Raw genomic sequence first — 19,016 nt, 5'->3', positions numbered from 1 at the left:
TCGGCCCCAAATCCCTCACCAAAACTGCTCACAACTTCCACCTCTCTGTCGACAACTTCACTCTGTCCCCATCCACTCACATCCGCAACCTCGGAGTCATTCTGGACAATAACCTCTCTTTTCAACACCATGTCAACCACATCACAAGAACTGCTTTCTTCCACCTCAAAAATGTTGCCCGTCTCCGTCCATCCCTCTCCTTCTCTGCCGATGAAACCCTGATCCATGCCTTCATCACCTCCAGACTTGACTACTGCAACAGCATCCTCTACGGCTCATCTTACAAAATTCTCAATAAACTCCTGCTCACCCACACCCGCTCCCGTGAGCACATCACCCCAGTCCTCCAGAAACTTCACTGGCTCCCTGTTCCTCCCCGGATCCTCTTTAAAATCCTCTTCCTCACCCACAAAGCCCTCCACAACCAGGCCCCCTGCTACCTCACCAACCTGCTTCACCGCCATACCCCTTCACGCAGCCTCCGCTCCTCTGATGCCAACCTCCTCTCCCCACCACTCAGAACCAAGCTCCGGACCTGGGGTGATAGAGCCTTCTCCATCGCTGCTCCCACCCTCTGGAACACTCTTCCCAAACCCATCCGTGACTGCCCAGACCTTCCCACCTTCAAAAGCCTTCTCAAAACACACCTATTCAGATCTGCTTTTAACCAGTGATTAGTGTTCTGTGTTTCGTAATGTCCTGTCTTGTAATTGTCCTGTATTATTATGTATTTTACAATGTACTGCTTTTATATTTCCTGTATTTTATATTATTACTTTAAACTGTTTTATATTTTAATTTTTTATCCTGTAAAGCGTCTTTGAGTGTTCTGAAAAGCGCTATACCAAATAAAAATAAAATGTATTGACATATAAGTTCCACATTTGCAGCGTCAAGTCACACGCCGGTGACTCTCTCGACTTCCGTCTGTTCCAACGTTTCACCCTATGTTCCTCCTTGCTTCTATAACCAGCAATTCATCCTCTGTATATTCGGCTTCAAAAAGATAAGGTTTTGAATCCTCATTGTCCAAAAATAATCGTCTTTGTCGTCTATTACCAAGTTTGCCATGATTACAACACACACATTTGTTGCTGGAAGTCGGGGATACGTTGTTATGGGAACGAAAATAAATGCGCCCAGGAAATAAGCAATAAGCAATACTTAAAATGACCAAAATACAGTCAATATTGAACACATTATATATTGTTATGAATGTGTCTGTTACATTTTATACATACTTGCAGCGTGTATGTAAAATGTTAGTGGAGGGGTTTGAAGTTGCTTTAGAGGGCTTTAAAGGCTACAATAATGACTCCCATTAGCGGCATCTTGCACGCGTTTTTTATCATCTTCAGAATCCTAAATTTAAAAAAAAAAAATACATATGTGTTCTTGTCGCTCATGATTGAATATGATTTACAAATTCCAAAAAAAGTGCAGTTCCCCTTTAAGAGCATAGGGAGCGTTTATATGTGTGTGTGAAAACTGTGGCGGCCTTAGAAAGATTAAAAATGGATAAGATAGTTATATGAATAGCGTCTCCATTTAGCGGAAAACCGCCTACCACAGGGGACTGAAAAGTAAACCCGCTATAATCGAGGACAAGTATACTACTGTATCGCCATATCGAGACATTGTAATTGTGAGCTGTGTATTGTATCATTTAGCGAGGTACTCTTGATACTTATGGTGCTTTCCATTTGTACTGGAAAGTCAGAATTTCCGAGTTCCTTGTCGTAAGTTTCAACTGGAACGCCCTTCAAGGTCGTATTTCCTACTCGGAAGGTTGGAGAGTCTTCGCCATTCCCAAGTTGGCTTTCTAAGATGACTGCTCTGAGTGTAAACAATAACAGAAGCTTTTAAGATAGCTGTTAAGAGCACTTCTGGCCAGTTTTATTCGTGCTAAATCGGCTCTATCGAATGTATTGTTTGACTTGTATCTATAAATGATAATGTTACTTTAGAGTAAATGACCTTCTTTCATGTGCTGTATGCGTACTACGTCGCTAGCAATCGCGTCCTTGTGTTCCTCTTCATCCATGTGTGAAGGTTGCAAAAGGAGCTCATATTTTTCCGGAAGTTGTTTACATTCAAATAAGACAAGCGCAAGAATAGCTTTCGTGCATGTTACCATCTTGATTTCCGACCTCGTAATTTGAACGATCAAAACTTGGCTATGATGTCAAGTGACTTCCAACTTCCGTAGTAAATGGTACGCACCATTCATCATCATATGCTGCTATCTGTTATATTATTAACAACATATTGTTGTTGTAACGACTAGTGACGACTAGTAACATTATATTTTGGTCTGTTTTTATTCATATACTTGTTTTATCAGTAAATGTGAAAAATGGGACTCAGCCTGGAAGATTTAGGGCTACTGTATGTCTCTCCAAAAGCTGAGATGAGTTTGCTATTGATGAGTGACTATAAGATCATTTAGCTGTGCGATTTAGCACAGATGACTGCTGATGCTGTTGTCTTTCTTCATCTGCATGATTTGTAAGCATTTCATTCTAAGATACATCCAAGCCATTATGACACTGTGTGTCAAGATAATGTCTATTGGGTCTTTTGTCACTGTGACTCCCCAGTCAAATGTAGAATTAATTTGCATGTTGACAGCAGAGTGTCCAGCTCAGATGTTGGCCTTTCTGCCTCTCTCCCTCCCTCAAGCTCCAACTGTGCGCTTGTAGAGAGGGGACATCTCTCTCCAGTGTGTGTTTTTCTCCTCTGACTGACTCACCCTCCTCACATCCCTGATCTGATCTATTAAAAGCGTGGCTGTCTTAAGGCATGAAGGATATGATGGCTGAGCCTTCACCTTTGAACGTCTCCCCCCTCTTCTCATGCTCCTTACTCGCCCAAGGAGTCTCCACGCTTGTTATTTCTTCCCTCTGTTCACTTCGTCCTACACCTCTTTTATGTTTTTGGAGGGACGAGTGTTGAGTGGGAGGACAGAGGAAGCTGGCTGCGAGGGAGTAAATCGACAGAGAGGAGGATGAGTGTCGTCTGTGGAGGTTATTCTGCTCTCATGGGTCTGTTAGTGTACACCCATGCAGCTGCGCCAATTAGCCTGTCGCACGCACGCGTACACGTGCACATGCACATGCACATGCACACAGTCTTTGAAGCATTCTACTTCATCTACATGTGACAGAAAAAACATATCCGTGCATGTGTGCGTTCTGTGTGGTAGTGTGCATTTGACAGCCAGCTACTTGCCCGATAACGCGGGACGGCGAGCCGCTCTCTCGTACAACGCGGCTGTCACATTGGATAAGTCAGGCGGCAGCACACGGCCTGGAGAATGGCATCGCACTTCTGCTGTAGGAGAGTCGTGGTGGGATCAAGGGGACATGTGATATCAAAAGGGGGGGCGGGGGGGTATGGGCGAGGGCGTCGTACCACAGTTCATGTTCCTTTAAGTTTTAGCTTTGTACTGTTTTTTGTCTTAACACAACTCTGCATTTACATTATGTAACTGACAGACTCATGAAGCAGACGAGGAAGCCCAGCAGGGCATTGTGGGTAATGTGGGTCCAGAGATATTTTGCAGTGCAAGTAGCCATGTTGTCAGCAAGCAGATATGTGCATCAGTCAGATACTCCTGATTGTTTCCAGCTCAACACCTCAGGACACCAACACCCAGCCTCAAGGTGACATCTCTGGCTCTAAAGACTCTGCTTGAACATCTTTGCCTGCTGCCATTTAAGAATGCTGCATCTAGGTACCCCCTTGAAAAACGAGAGGCTGCGTCTCAAGGGGCTATTCTACCATAAATTTAAATTGAAAAACGTGAAGGGGAAATTGGGCCTTATGGAATCTGGACAGCAAGAGTAGAAACAATTTGATGTGTGACTGTGACGTGTTTAAGCAAAGTTCTTTTTATGTTTTTACCAGCAATTAAAAGGAAAAGTTCCACTGTTAAGAAATACTTAAAAGCTGTCTAAAATAATTTAATTCCAGCTACGAATCATTTAGTTGCTTAAAAATGATGGTAAAAATGTGCAACGAAAGATTAAAAGGATAAAGTCCATCTAAAATAGTACCAATGATAACATGGGCAGGGAAGGCCATTACCTGTTCCAGCAGCTTTCTTTTAGTATAGGGGAGGAGGAGTCTGGAAGGTGGCCAATCACCTTGATCCCTTTAGGCTTAACTACGGGCCTCCAGCGCCACTCACCAGTCCTTCCTGCAACACCACTTCTGACTGCCATGTGTCCTCACTCCAGTACATCACAGTCTATGCTGTGTCGCACCGCGTCGGACTCCCAACATTCTCCACCCCGCCTTCCCTCGTACCTCCCGCTTGTGAGGTGTTTCTCTTACTTGTAACTTGTTCCTTCGCGGTAGGTTTCCTTGGCTCGCCCCCTCACTCGTAGAGGTCTGGCAGTTTACTCCCGTTTGACCCATTAGGTCGTTGGAGTAGTAGTTCTCAGCGTGGTTGCAGCAGATCTAGATGGTCTTCAGCAGGTCTTCCTTCTCCTTTTCCTTGTCAACTTTCTTTGTTACACTTTTGGTCAGTGACGCTCTCCTCAGAATCTCTGCTGCAGGCAGAGTAGTAGCCACCACCTCTGACCTGAGGTCCTGCTCCTCCTCCCAGCGGCCACGCTTCCTGTCTCTCCTTGTCACCCCCTGCTGCTAGGCCTCTTCCTGCTATTCAAGCAGCCATTCCCAACCCTCTGCTCCAATCACATCGCTTGAACTGTTAATTGTCCCAGCTGTCTCCAATCAGTCCACTAAACAGTTCAGAGGGAGCAAAGCAAAAATAGCGACGTTGCTTTTTAATCCTTTGATGTCGGCTCTTCCTATGATTGTGAAGTAGAATTCACCAAGCGTTGGATGGTTCACCCACTAATAGTGAACGTGAGCTGGGTTTAGACCGTCGTGAGACAGGTTAGTTTTACCCTACTCATGATGTGTTGTTGCAATAGTAATATTGCAACAACACATCATCAGCGGGGTAAATATTACCCCACTGAGTTGTTGCAATATTACTATTGCAACAACACATCATCAGTAGGGTAAAACTAACCTGTCTTACAACGGTCTAAACCCAGCTCGCAGTCCCTATTAATATAAAACCACACTTGATTAAAACACCTCTCCTGAGTAAACGGAGTGTGACACAAGTTCAAATGATTCATTTACTTCAATGAGGTTCAAACCTGGATGAATGACCTCCACAGTACATTCTAACCATAACTCCTATGGTAATAAGTAAAAAAGCAGTAGACAAGTTGGACAAGGACAGCTAGCCTCTTATCTACACATTGATTTTATGGCTGTCTGACCAGAAGAACATTTGTAAGGTCTGAGGTCACTTATATTGCACCTGGAGAGGGTCTTCTGGTTCACAACCTATGTTCTAGTTCATAGCAAAGGTGTTTCACGGTCAGGTTGTGTGCAGGTTCCTCTAAGCATGCTTTTATGGACTTTTTTATTTTATAAACTGTCTTTAAAGATGACATAACAAATCAGCTGTGCATGTGGCTAACCACATACACTATTATAGGTGTAAATCTGTGGACACCTACTGATTCGATACGATTCCGATTCGGGGGTGACGATTAAATTCAGAATCGATTCTCGATTCAATACACTTCTCAATTCAAAACTATTTTCGCAATGGTATAATTATGATGAAACTTTTTAAAAACAGGTTACAGATTAGAATAGCTCCTTTGTGCTGCATGAAGATGGCCTTAGAATGACTTTTTAAAATACATTTTTCAAAATTATGAATTGATTTAAAATCGAGATGTAAAATAATCGCGGTTTGGATGTGACAAAAAATGTTTTTGCACCCTTATACACTGTGCAAAGAAGGCTGATCTATTAGGAGTACATCTGATTAGTTTAGAAAGTTTAGAACACCTAGTTTATTGCAGTGAGTATGTCGAAAGAGTTGAGTAGTACTATACATTTATTATCTATACTATAACTATATTATTATCTTGTACATCCTTTTCTATCAATGTTCTTATAACTTAGTTACAGTAAGGTCCAGAAGTATTTGGACGGTGACAGTTTTTTTTATGATTTTTGCCTTCACAGTGTACACATTGTTACACAACCACAATGGATTTGAAATCAATCAACTAATAATCAAATACGCATGTGACTGAAGTGTTAAGTTTGGGCTATGATTAAGAAGTTTTCCGAAAATATGACATTTACCATTTAAGAATTACATATACTTTATGTGGAAAATATTCCTTTATTTTCAGTGTTTCAACTGATATACAGTAAATCATAAATATGTCGTTGCAGCCCAGTGCCAGCCGTAACAATATATTCATCTTGTTTGATTATAGTAAATACAATTTCATTATGTCCATGTGTTTTATTTACAGTAAACTATTTTCATTTAAGTGTTAAAATGGTGGTTATATTTTCAGTGTTTATGCACACTCAATGCTATCCTGTAGCTGCAGCGTTAACACCTAAATGATAAATGACCCTTATTTGTCACAGCCCTTAAATTAAAACTGAAAATCATATGCAGATTTGTTTATTGAACAATTTATTTCTAATCCATTGTGAGGGTGCCTACTATAAAGACAAAACCTTTAAATAAAAGCTGTCAATGTCCAAATATTTGAGGACTTTACAGTAGATCTGTTTACAAAAGTTGTATAATAGTTATAATTTGAAGTACCAGTGAAAATGACTTACTCACTGCTATAAATGAGGTTTTGTAAAACCTTTGACCAGTCGAGTACATACAGAAGGATCATAGTGTGCAAGTTAGTCCTTTACATCGCTTCTGCAACACACCGTGTACAACATTGCTCTGTTACACGCAGAGCTGTGTCTAATGTTTTAATGTGTCTCTAAATAAGTCCATCAAATACTGGGACCATCTTTAACTTACTACCTGTCCATGGAAAGTGAACATGGTTTTCTTTGTGAAGCTGTATTGGAGCTGATCATGTTCAGTGAGTGCATGATGTTAACAATTCATGTCTAAATACCTGTATTTTGTTTTGATAGTCACATAGGCTGTGGGGTTAAATCCGTTTAAGAAAGGAGGTGTAACAGCCCAGTTTGTATGCTGGCGTGTGTGTGTTGTGTATACAGCACAGTGGTCCAGTTTGTTGTGAATGCACACCTGCTCCTAGGTTGAGAGTGTTTAGGAGTAAGCAGCATCACATGTTCACCACAAAGGTTAGCGTCAGGTTGATGGCGTTATTGCAGGCACTGGTCACAGGATGGTTACATTCTGTCACCTGCTGCTGCTACTTTAGCACAGTCGGCGTAACCTAGTTTTTCTCATATGATCTGTGCTGCTGCTGCCAGATAAAACGCAGGCAATTCAGGTTAAGTGGGGAGCCTCAGGCCAGGGCACCACTGAATCCAATAGTTTTTTTTCCCCCTCCTCTCTCATCACTGATGTAGGTAGCTCTGAGTGCTAGCAGTGGGCGTATTGTATCTATTGCGTGTATACCTGTGTATACAAGCATGTATGCTGTCCAAAATAATGAGATAACTCCTGTGATTGATCACAAAACATGTTCGCATTAATCATGTATATCAATCACACAATTTATTGTGACTGTAAATGCTCCTTTACTTTTCAGTTGCCTGAAAGGCGGAGCAAGATGTGATACAGTGAGTGTTCAGAGCAATGTGCACTATGTCAGTGTAAAGATGAGTGCTCGCTGGCAAATTTCACTCCAAAATACACCCTGACTGGACTTTAGATAAAACTGTTCAAGTAAAACATTTAACAAGTGTTGTGGATGACATTCTGACAATAAAATTGCATTTGTGTTCACATATTGGAGTGTTTTTTACAATAAAGTTATGCGATTGAGTAATAACCAGTGATTAATCCAAATTTAAATGTGTAATTAATCTGATTGATTTGTTTTAATCATTTGACAGCACTACTACAGTCCAATCAGTTAGGGTTGCAGCTATCGATTTTTTTAGTAATTGAGTAATCTATCGAATAGTTTGTATAGAGTAATCAGGGAAAACACAATACATAGCCTCAATGCGTACACTTGAGGGAAAATAGTTTTCAAGTATCTTAGTTTTCTGCTTGCCATAGCTTTCTTCAGGGTTTTTTATCCAAATAAATGCACATCATCCACATTGAAATTGCACTATTAACATGTTTGCATTAATTTTAAAAAAAAAGGTAAAATAGCCGCTGTTCACTGCCACACAGATGTCGGCACCCACTCACTAGGGTTGTCATGTGTGCTCTATTATAGCGGCTGTGGGGAAACTATTTCCGCATATTTAAAGTTCCGGGCACTCCAAGTGATCGGGATGTGATACATTTGTATTAGTTACACTCATTAAATAAACGGTTAATCAAAGCAACATAATATACAAAAACCAAAACCAGTGAAGTTGGTACGTTGTGTAAATGGTAAATCAAAACAGAATACAATGATTTGCAAATTCTTTTCAACTTATATTCAATTGAATAGACTGCAAAGACAAGATATTTAATGTTTGAACTGAGAAACTTAATTTTTTTGGCAAATAATCATTAACTCAGAATTTAATGGCAGCAACACATTGCAAAAAAGGTTGGCACAGGGCCATTTTTACCACTGTGTTACATGGCCTTTCCTTTTAACAACACTCAGTAAACGTTTGGGAACTGAGGAGACCAATTTTTTTAAGCTTTTCAGGTGGAATTATTTCCAATTCTTGCTTGATGTACAGCTTAAGTTGTTCAACAGTCCGGGGGTCTCCGTTGTGGTATTTTAGGCTTCCTAATGTGCCACACATTTTCAATGGGAAACAGGTCTGGACTACAGGCAGGCCAGTCTAGTACCTGCACTCTTTTACTATGAAGCCACGCTGTTGTAACACGTGCAGAATGTTGCTTGGCATTGTCTTACTGAAATAAGCAGGGGCGTCCATGAAAAAGACGTTTCTAGGCTGGCAACATATGTTGCTCCAAAACCTGTATGTACCTTTCAGCATTAATTTTGCTTTCACAGATGTGTAAGTTACCCATGCCTTGGGCACTAATACACCCCCATACCATCACAGATGCTAGCTTTTGAACTTTGCATCTATAACAATCCAGATGTTTCTCTTCCTCTTTGGTCCAGAGGACACAACGTCCACAGTTTCCCAAAACAATTTGAAATGTGGACTCGTCAGACCACCGAACACTTTTCCACTTTGCATCAGTCCATCTTAGATGAGCTCAGGCCTAGCAAAGTTGGCTGAGTTTATGGGTGTTGTTGATAAATGGCTTTCACTTTGCATAGTAAAGTTTTAACATGCACTTACAGATGTAGCAACAAACTGTAGTTACTGACAGTAGTTTTCTGAAGTGTTTCTGAGCCCATGTGGTGATATCCTTTACACAATGATGTTGTTTTTTGTTGCTGTACCGCCTAAGGAATCCAAGGTCACGTTGGTTTTCATCCTTATTGCTTACATGCAGTGATTTCTCCAGATTCTCTGAACCTTTTTATGATATTACAGACTGTAGATGGTGAAATCCTTAAATTCCTTGCAATAGCTTGTTAAGAAATGTTTTTCTTAAACTGTTTGACAATTTGTTCACAAAGTGGTGACCCTCACCCCATCCTTGTTTGTGAATGACTGAGCATTTCATGGAAGCTGCTTTTATACCCAATCATGGCACCCACCTGTTCCCAATCAGCCTGTTCACCTGTGGGATGTTCCAAATAAGTGTTTGATGAGCATTCCCCAACTTTCTCAGTCTTTTTTGCCACTTGGGCCAGCGTTTTTGAAACATGGTGGAGGCATCAACTTCCAAATGAGCTAATATTTGCAAAAAATAACAAAGTTTACCAGTTTGAACGTTAAGTATCTTGTCTTTGCCGTCTGTTCAATTGAATATAAGTTGAAAAGAATTTGCAAATCATTGTATTCTGTTTTTATTTACGATTTACACAACAAGCAAACTTCACTGGTTTTGGGTTTTGTAGATTGAAGCTTTCTTCTGATATAATTAATCAATTTAATTGATTATTCGTTACAGCCTACAATGAGACACCTTTTTACGAATCTAGGACAGAATTAACTGTTTGTCCCTTCTGTCCTTCAGGCTTGGACATCCTTACATCTACCCTCCAGCGTTCCTCCAGCCCAGCCTGGTGCTGCCCCCCCCTTACTTGGACTACAGCTCCGCATACAGCCCCTTCACTCCCTCAGGGCTGGACCACTACCCGTACAGCCCATCACCAGGCTACCTCAGCTACAGCTTCTCAGCCGGGACGCCAACTTTACCCGCAACCCCGCCGGCTAGCAGCCAGCCGCCTGTGGCCGCGCTCCCCACGGTGTCTGTGCCCCCACAGACCCTCATCCCTTACCCTGTGCCACAGCCCCACCGTGCGCAGTGATGAGCCAATACAACGTGACTGTGACATCATCAGGATGAGACAAGCGGAAAGCTTGATGTCATCGAAAAGGGCTTACAGAAAGCACTCATTACTTTTGTATGTTTTGCTTTATTGGTTGATACAAATAGTATTGCTACTTTTTCTTTAAACAACCTGAATGTTTTTATAAGTGAAAAGTGACGGACTGGAGCAAGAGAGACTGAATATCCCATTTTTGTTACATTTTATGTTTCTGCAAAGCTCATTGCAGGCTGAGACTTCCCCTTCCTCCAATGCAGGTCTTACCACCTGCTCAATCAATACAATCTTCAATAGAATATTGTTACATTTCAATCAGGACAGTTGTTGTTGGATATTTGGCCTCCAAAGATGTTCACTTTGGATGTAAATGTTACAAAAGAAGAGGCAGCAGTGTCAGGGTATTTTCATCTTCAGATGCAGAATCAGACTAAAGATGCTTCAGTGTCCCTTATTCATGTGGAATCACGTTAAACAAAGTTATTCACCACCTTAGAACAAATATGCAAAAATAAAAGCAATGTTTCCTCTTACAATTGAGGCTGGATGATACTGTGTTCATATTGAGGTCAGTTTCAGAGCAGAATGAATGTTGAGCCTAAGGAGGCACGGATGACTCATTGAGGAGACGTTTCCTTTCGAGAAGTACACCAATGGATTCACGTTTATGGAAGTAAAGGTCATACTCCAAAACAAATGAGCTGTGTTGAAAGGAAGCGTTGTAAAGTAATGCAGGACAATGTCAGAACTGTCTGACACATTCTTCCTCAAGTTGGACAACGTGGAAGTTAGGCTGAACAAGTGGAGTTCTCCATTTAGAAGAAGTAGCAGTAGTAATGCCGGATAGGAACAAACTATATTTGGAGAATGTCATCTTTCAAATGCAGCCCATGAAATTGGGACACAGCTGGAGCTCTTACACTTGATACAAATGCAACTCACAATGAATGCACCGTTTTATACTTGGGATTTACCATGGTTCGATTCCCGGGCTTGGGGTCTTTCTGTGTGGAGTTTGCATGTTCTCCCCGTGACTGCGTGGGTTCTTCCCGAGTACTCCGGCTTCCTCCCACCTCCAAAGACATGCACCTGGGGATAGGTTGATTGGCAAAACTAAATGGTCCTTAGTGTGTGAATGTGAGTGTGAATGTTGTCTGTCTATCTGTGTTGGCCCTGTGATGAGGTGGCGACTTGTCCAGGGTGTACCCCGCCTTCCACCCGAATGCAGCTGCGATAGGCTCTGGCACCCCCCGCGACCCTGAAAGGGACAAGCGGTAGAAAATGGATGGATGCATAGATTTACATCATTTATATGAGCTCTTATCGCCATCTACTGGCTGGAGTGGTAATGCACCAACTCACATGCTGCTTGGTTTGAAAGTGGCCAAAGTCTTTCCATTGAGGGCCGAGTACTGAAAAATGGGATGTGATGAACACTTTGACACTTTTAATGCTGTAAAAACACAGTTGAATTATTTTCTCTTAATTGCATCTTTTAGCTGTTTTTCCATTTTTTTGTTGTAGTTTTTAGCTTTCTTATTTAATTTCCATTATTAATTTGTGAAGTGAAGTGAATTATATTTATATAGCGCTTTTTCTCTAGTGACTCAAAGCGCTTTACATAGTGAAACCCAATATCTAAGTTACATTTAAACCAGTGTGGGTGGCACTGGGAGCAGGTGGGTAAAGTGTCTTGCCCAAGGACACAACGGCAGTGACTAGGATGGCGGAAGCGGGGATCGAACCTGGAACCCTCAAGTTGCTGGCACGGCCACTCTACCAACCGAGCTATACCTCCCAATTTGTATTTTGATAATAAAAAAAACAAGCTGCACTTTGGGACCCATGCTTTCAGTCTGGGGTGTCCAAAGTGCGTTGCAGAGGCCATTTTGGGCCTGCAGCAATTTTTTTTATTGGATCTTGGCATGTTCTGAAAAGCCAAGCAATTCATTATTAATGATGTGCCCTGTGATTGGCTAGCAAACCAATCTAGGGTGCCTGAAGTCAGCTGGGATAGGCTCCAGTGTACCCTCGCAACCCTGATGAGGATAACCAGTTTTGAAAATAGATGTATTATTAATGATGTGTATTAGACATAACACAACTGTTTGCTTTGTCACCTATGACACAAAAACTAAGATGCAATGTTTTGCTTTGGGATTTCTTTTTTTTTTAAATAGTTTAGCTGCGGTCCCCTTCAAGGTTTCTCATTGTATCCCATTGGGTTGAGTTTTTTTCTTGCCCTGATGTGGGATCTGAGCCGAGGATGTCGTTGTGGCTTGTGCAGCCCTTTGAGACACTTGTGATTAAGGGCTGTATAAATACACTTTGATTGATTGATTGAGTGATTGATCACTTGCGAAACTCTGAAATTGTCTCATTCGTTTGTGCAGTTGAAATGGTTGTTCGTGCGGCTTTCGTTTTTGAGTAATGAAAGATTATTTTATGTTGGGTTTAACTGTTATAGCTTTTAAAGTATTAACGTTTTATTTTTTTTAATGTTATTAACGTGTAACTAAGTTGTTATTACATATAAACAGTCCTTAATTATGTCAAAACCTCCCCACACCAGTCCCAACCGTTTGTGCAGTCAAAATGTTTGTTTGTGCTGCTTTCTTTTCGGAGTTATTAAAGATTATTCTAAAGGTCAATCAAAGGTCAGCCAGCCCCCCACTTTCTCCAAATTAAACCAAAATAGTCTCATTAATTTGTGCTTTTTTGTGCAACATAAATTACTGATTGCGGGTTTTTTATTTAGAAATGATTAATGTTTCAAATGTCCAGATGTGACGTCATCGTGAACCTGCTCTTCCTGTGACGGTGACAACTTGTACAAGACGGCGTATGTACTGAAACAAAAGTATTACGTGGGATTTTTAAAAATCAGACGAGAACAAACTTTTAAAAAGTAGACAACAATGACGTTTGCGGTGGCAGCATGTAGCATTTTTTGTTTTTTGTATTTATTTATTAATTTATTAATGTTATTATTTATGTTATATATTTTTGATTATTATATTTTTTTGGGCAGCACGTAGCACACTAGCATGGCAGGAACAACCGAAAACAACTTCCTGATCTACTGTACGTGGTGACATCACTTTTTGTATCGTAATAATAATAATAATAATAGATTTTATTTGTAAAAAGCACTTTACATTGAGTAAACAACCTCAAAGTGCTACAGTGTATTAAAAAAAATAAAAAGATAATAGAAATAAAAACTAGAACAGCCTAATAGCTAGAACTAGTATGCAGATATCTAAAAAAAAATAAGGCTTTTTTAAATAGAAGGGTTTTTAAGCCTTTTTTAAAAGCATCCACAGTCTGTGGTGCCCTCAGGTGGTCAGGGAGAGCGTTCCACAGACTGGGAGCGGCGGAGCAGAAAGCCCGGTCTCCCATTGTTCGTAGCTTTGTCCTCGGAGTTTGGAGGAGGTTAGCCTGTCCGGAGCGGAGGTGTCGTGTGGAGGATTTGGGGGTGAGTAGTTCTTTGAGGTGAAGGGGGGCTTTTCCATGGAGGCACTGGTGGGTTAGTAGGGAGACTTTGTATTCAATCCTGAGTGGAACAGGAAGCCAGTGAAGGGATTTGAGAGTCGGTGTGATATGGTCATATTTCCGCACTCTCAACAGGATCCTAGCAGCACTATTCTGTATGTATTGCAGCTTCTGGATGTTCTTGCTGAGGATCCCGACAAGAATTGTGTTGCAGTAGTCTAGCTCGTAATATTCAATTAATAAATTATAGCAACACAATTTTAACGTCAAAACCAGCAAAAACATAGCACAAATAAATTAGGCTATTTTGATATTTGGACAGTTTTGTTTGAAAACGGAGGATTCGACGTCACTTCCTAAAGTTAATCGTTAAAAAATAATAAATGATGGCAGCAAACTCGATCATTGCAACTGCACAAACCAGCACAAACAAAAATGAGACTATTTTGGCTTAATTTGAGATTATTTTGGCCTAGTTTGAGGAATCCCGGTGGGGCCAGTTTCACGATGACGTCACGTCCGGAAATTTGAAAGGTTAATGTCTGAAAAACACAAGCACCCCAAACAATATTTTTGCTGCACAAACAAATGAGACTATTTTGGCTCAATTTAGAGAACGGGGCTGGGGGCTTTGAAATAGTCTTTAATCATAATAATACCAGCACGAACAAACATTTTAACTGCACAAACCAGCACTTACTGGGGTTTTTTTGACATAGTTAATGCTTTAACAACTTCAATAAACGTTGATCACAGAAGAACCATAAAACTTAAAAACTATAATACACCAAATTTTTTTGCAGCACAAATAACACAAAAACGGAAACAGCACAAACAACCATTTTAAATGCACAAACGAATGAGACTATTTCAACACTGTTTTGGAGGGTCAACTTCACACAGGTGAGTTTAGCGTGGTGGTTCTCGAAATGGTTTCACCTCAGAACAAACTTGGCTCTTCAAGGACCACCATCATGACCAACATTAGAATACAGTAGCGTAGTAGGCCTACATAATCATCAAAAACAAGGCAGTAGTTTTATTTAACTAGTATATATACCGTAGTTTTCGGACTATAAGTTACAGTTTTTTTCATAGTTTTGCCGGGCTCCAGTGCGACTTATATATGTTTTTTTCCTTCTTTATTATGCATTTTCGGCAGGTGCGACTTATACTCCGGTGCGACTTATACTCTGAAAAATACGGTAATAGTTTTGGCCACTGTAACATCGCACACAGTTTGAACAGCAACACGATGTTTGAATATTTAATTACGTGATGGAGCCCCACAGTTTAAGACTCACTGGTTTAGTACATATTGTTATGCGCTGCTGACCCGTCTCCGCTCAGGATAGTGTCCTGCTGGCCCCACTATGGACTGGACTCTTACTATTATGTTGGATCCACTATGGACTGGACTCTCACAATATTATGTCAGACCCACTCGACATCCATTGCATTCGGTCTCCCCTAGAGGTGGGGTGTTACCCACATATGCGGTCCTCTCCAAGGTTTATCATAGTCATTCACATCGACGTCCCACTGGGGTTAGTTTTTCCTTGCCCTTATGTGGGCTTTGTACCGAGGATATCGTTGTGGCTTGTACAGCCCTTTGAGACACTTGTGATTTAGGGCTATATAAATAAACATTGATTGATTGATTGATTGATTATGCGTTGAATTGGTTTTAGCATCTTTAATGTACAACATGTATAATGTCGGTGGACAAAGCTTGGACCCCCATGCATTAAGTGAAGAAAGTGACCCAAATCCTGTAACATATTTGCATGTTTATTGTAACTGAATGTTTATTGAAGGCGGTAATGGAAGTCCTGTGAGGATGAAATAATAGTCTCTAGTGAACAGACCTGTCATGTTTCTCCAGTTGTCTAATTCAACATTTGCTTTGGTTGTGTTGGCTCCAAGGGGGATAAAAAGCCATGGTTTATGTAAAAATTGCAAATATCACCGTGAGAGGAGATGATGGTGTCTTAAAACAAAGCGATGACAAAAAGGTGATTGGTACAAAACATGACAGCTGCAATGAAAAAAAAAATACTGCATTAGCAATCTTCATGTCACACACTCATGCACACACACACACACACACACACACACACACACACACACACACACACTCACACACACATTCACTGTCATGCACCCAACAATGCTGTCACTCGCACAAAGATAAATGTAGCCATTTGAAAACTCCTGCTCAAATCCAATCATACATCCACATCTGGAGTGCAGAAAGTAAAATAAAACCACAAATTGAGATGATAAGAAAGAGAAACCACCTTCACCGGTCTAACCTGAAAACAAGCACAAACCCAGAGTGACCTTTCACCCTGCATCTTACCCCACCCAATTCCAACAGCACCCACCCTCAAAAACCTCCCTGCTCCCTTTGCATGCTCCTCTCCATCACAGAAGCTCTGAGTACAGAGTGAGGTCATGGAGGGGGAGGAGAACTTTACTTGGTGACCTGACTCTTGTGTTCTTCGTTTTTTAAGGAAGTCTTGTGTGACGACTCGTGAAGCTTTCAGGTTTATAAGGCCTGCGTCTTGAGCTCGATGGGCTCGCCGCGAGGGTCCTGCGGGTTCTCCCTCTCCGGGGGCCGACTGCCCTTCAGCGTGGCCAGGCGCTCGGACAGACCCCTCATGCGCGGGAACAGGACAAAGTCGTACAAGAGGGCGCCCACGGCGGCGCCGATCATGGGTCCCACCCAGTACACCTGAAAGCAGTCGGCATGTTTGAGGAGGCGGTGCATACTTGCCAACCTTGAGACCTCCGATTTCGGGAGGTGGGGGGTGGGGGCGTGGTTAAGAGGGGAGGAGTATATTGACAGCTAGAATTCACCAAGTCAAGTATTTCATATATATATATATATATAATCTACATCCTGAAAATATGCAAACAAAACTGTGTTTAGATAAATAATTGATACTTCAAACTTGCATAAATAAATATTAAGGAATATAACATAACTTGGCTTCTGAGAGTTTCAAAATGTAATGAATAAAATGCTAAAGTTGTTGATAAACAAGCAATTATTTTAATAATTAAATATAGTCATTTTAAATGAATTATTATGATAATTTAAAATCAATTATTTCAAATATGTTTATTTTAATGTATAATTCTATGGCTGGATGTAATAAGGAGTCACGAAAAAATACAAATAAAAATACAATTAATTTTGATGTTTTTAGCAAAATATAGTAAAAATGTATTTAGTTGTTTTTAATTAAATTAATAAATATATTTATTTTTAGGTAAAATAAACATAATACTACAATTTATCTCTAGTCTGGATGATTTAGTTCTTGTCACCCTGTTGTCCTCCCGTCATGAAAAAGGCTGTCCTCATTCAGGTCCGCATGGAGCTGGAGGGGGCGTGGCTTCCAGCTCCGGCTGAAAATCGGGAGATTTTCGGGAGAATATTTGTCCCGGGAGGTTTTCGGGAGAGGCGCTGAATTTCGGGAGTCTCCCGGAAAATTCGGGAGGGTTGGCAAGTATGAGGCGGTGACAAAGAAAAGTGAGCTTCTTACCCAGTGGTTGAGGAAGTTTCTGAACAGCACAGCAGGTGCGAAGGACCTGGCGGGGTTCATGCCAGCACCTGTGTAGTACATCTGGAACACATACAGGTGTGATCTACATGTACGCGTCATCTCGGTGCTGCTGTGTTTGGCTCACCCCCATGAGATGTCCGATGGCGACGGAGAAGCCAATGGAGAGGGCGGCGGAACCCAGGCGGCCGTTTCTCCTCTCGTCCGTCACGGCGAAGATGCACACCACCAGCTGGATGGTGAGGAACACCTCCACCGTGGTGGCCATTCCCAGACTGACGCCAGGCTGCAGCTGTGTATGGCAAACATGTCACGCGGGTGGTTTTTTTTCACCGATCAGAAGTGTCGTCTCCTTACCGCATTCAAAGCCATGTTGCCCCTCATGTTGCCAGGCGTGACCCCGTACAGCACGGCGGCCCCGGCCACAGCACCGAGGCACTGTGCGACCATGTAGAAAAAAGCGCGGAAGAGAGACAACTGGGCACCGACGAGGTAGGCGAAGGTGACGGCGGGGTTAATATGGCCGCCGCTGATGTGGCCGATGGACTGGATGAGGGTGGCGGCCGCCAGTCCGAAGCACAGGGCCACGTGGAAGACGTGGTGAGGCCCCACGCTCCAGCGCAGGGCGGCACCCAAGCCGAAAAAGACAAAGAACATGGTCCCGAAGAACTCTGCGAAGACGGCCCGCCAAAAACTCATGGAGCGGAACTCCCACATGGTCGCTTTTTTTCACCGACGCCCACCAGAAGAAGGCAGAAGCAGCTCGAAACTGTTCAGTCCACACGTCAGCTGGGAAAGGAAAGTGGAGTCGAGGAAATCCACTGGCAGGATCTGCAACGAGTGGCGTGACGCTGCTGTGCTCGCTTTCCACCTGATTGCACCTGCTTCAAACACACATGACAACTCAGGTGGGCATCGGATTGTCGGATCGATCGCGACGACGTCCGATAAACGTTCAGCTCTGACGGGGCGGAGAGGGCCAGACATGCGCTTTATAATACGCCCCCCGGGGGGCCCCCGAATGATGCCATAATCCCCCCCCCCCCCTGTGGGGACGAGGGAGGGAGGGGAGGCACCAGTGGAAGTCCTAAATCAAACAAATGTAACCCCGCCGTTATAGACCAGGGTCAAAAGAGGCGTGTTTGTGTCTGTGACGAAAAAACCAGAAGGTGTGTGAGGAGAGCAGAACTAACACAAAAACGTGTTGTTGTTTTTTTTTCTTTGAAGGAACAACAGCAAAAAAATGTGGCGGAAGAGCAGCTGCAGCCTGGAGAAGAAGGTTTCTTCAGGGGCGTATGTCATCTGTTGACTTATCATAACTGGGACAATCAGGGGAAACAAGTGCTGACACACACACACACACACACACACACACACGCGTGCGCGGTTAATACAGTTGAGGCCCCCAGACGGAAGAGCCCAAAGCCAACAGCGCTGAAGTGACCCATACAGAGAAAATCCTGACCCTGTGAAACTATTGTGTGGATGGGCATGACACACACACACACGCACACACACACACACACACACACACACATAAAGATGACATTTGCCTGAATATTCTAGGTTTTCT

The 19,016-nt window shown here is 42.2% G+C and overlaps 2 protein-coding genes across 2 annotated transcripts in view; one reads left to right on the top strand and one right to left on the bottom strand.

The window, feature by feature from the left end:
* The window catches only part of LOC133618690 (RNA-binding protein 38-like), a 28,706-nt gene extending 17,794 nt beyond the window's left edge, over positions 1-10,912 (top strand). The window contains exon 4 of the mRNA XM_061979279.2: positions 10,064-10,912. Coding sequence (XP_061835263.1) covers positions 10,064-10,358 — 295 coding nt within the window. The 3' untranslated portion in view covers positions 10,359-10,912. The remainder of the gene's footprint in view (positions 1-10,063) is intronic.
* Positions 10,913-15,648: 4,736 nt separating this feature from the next.
* Positions 15,649-18,445, bottom strand: mipb (major intrinsic protein of lens fiber b). Its single transcript, XM_061979269.1, has 4 exons — positions 17,801-18,445; positions 17,571-17,735; positions 17,426-17,506; positions 15,649-16,608 (listed from the first exon to the last, which is right to left on the bottom strand). Exons 1-4 carry the CDS (start codon positions 18,158-18,160, stop codon positions 16,423-16,425), a joined length of 792 nt encoding a protein of 263 aa, XP_061835253.1. The 5' UTR covers positions 18,161-18,445; the 3' UTR covers positions 15,649-16,422.
* Between the last annotated feature and the right edge of the window lie 571 nt (positions 18,446-19,016).

This window comes from Nerophis lumbriciformis, linkage group LG01 (assembly GCF_033978685.3).
Source record: "Nerophis lumbriciformis linkage group LG01, RoL_Nlum_v2.1, whole genome shotgun sequence".
Classification (NCBI taxonomy): Eukaryota; Metazoa; Chordata; class Actinopteri; order Syngnathiformes; family Syngnathidae; genus Nerophis; species Nerophis lumbriciformis.
The sequence above is the reverse complement of the archived record's forward strand: the minus strand, read 5'-3'. Positions and strand labels throughout refer to the sequence as shown.

Coding starts and splice junctions, on each gene's coding strand:
- mipb (XM_061979269.1), bottom strand. CDS start 18,160: ATGTGGGAGTTCCGCTCCATGAGTTTTTGGCGGGCCGTCTTCGCAGAG. Junction 17,736..17,800: donor GCAACATGGCTTTGAATGCG/GTAAGGAGACGA, acceptor TGCCATACACAG/CTGCAGCCTGGCGTCAGTCT. Junction 17,507..17,570: donor CCATCGGACATCTCATGGGG/GTGAGCCAAACA, acceptor TATGTGTTCCAG/ATGTACTACACAGGTGCTGG.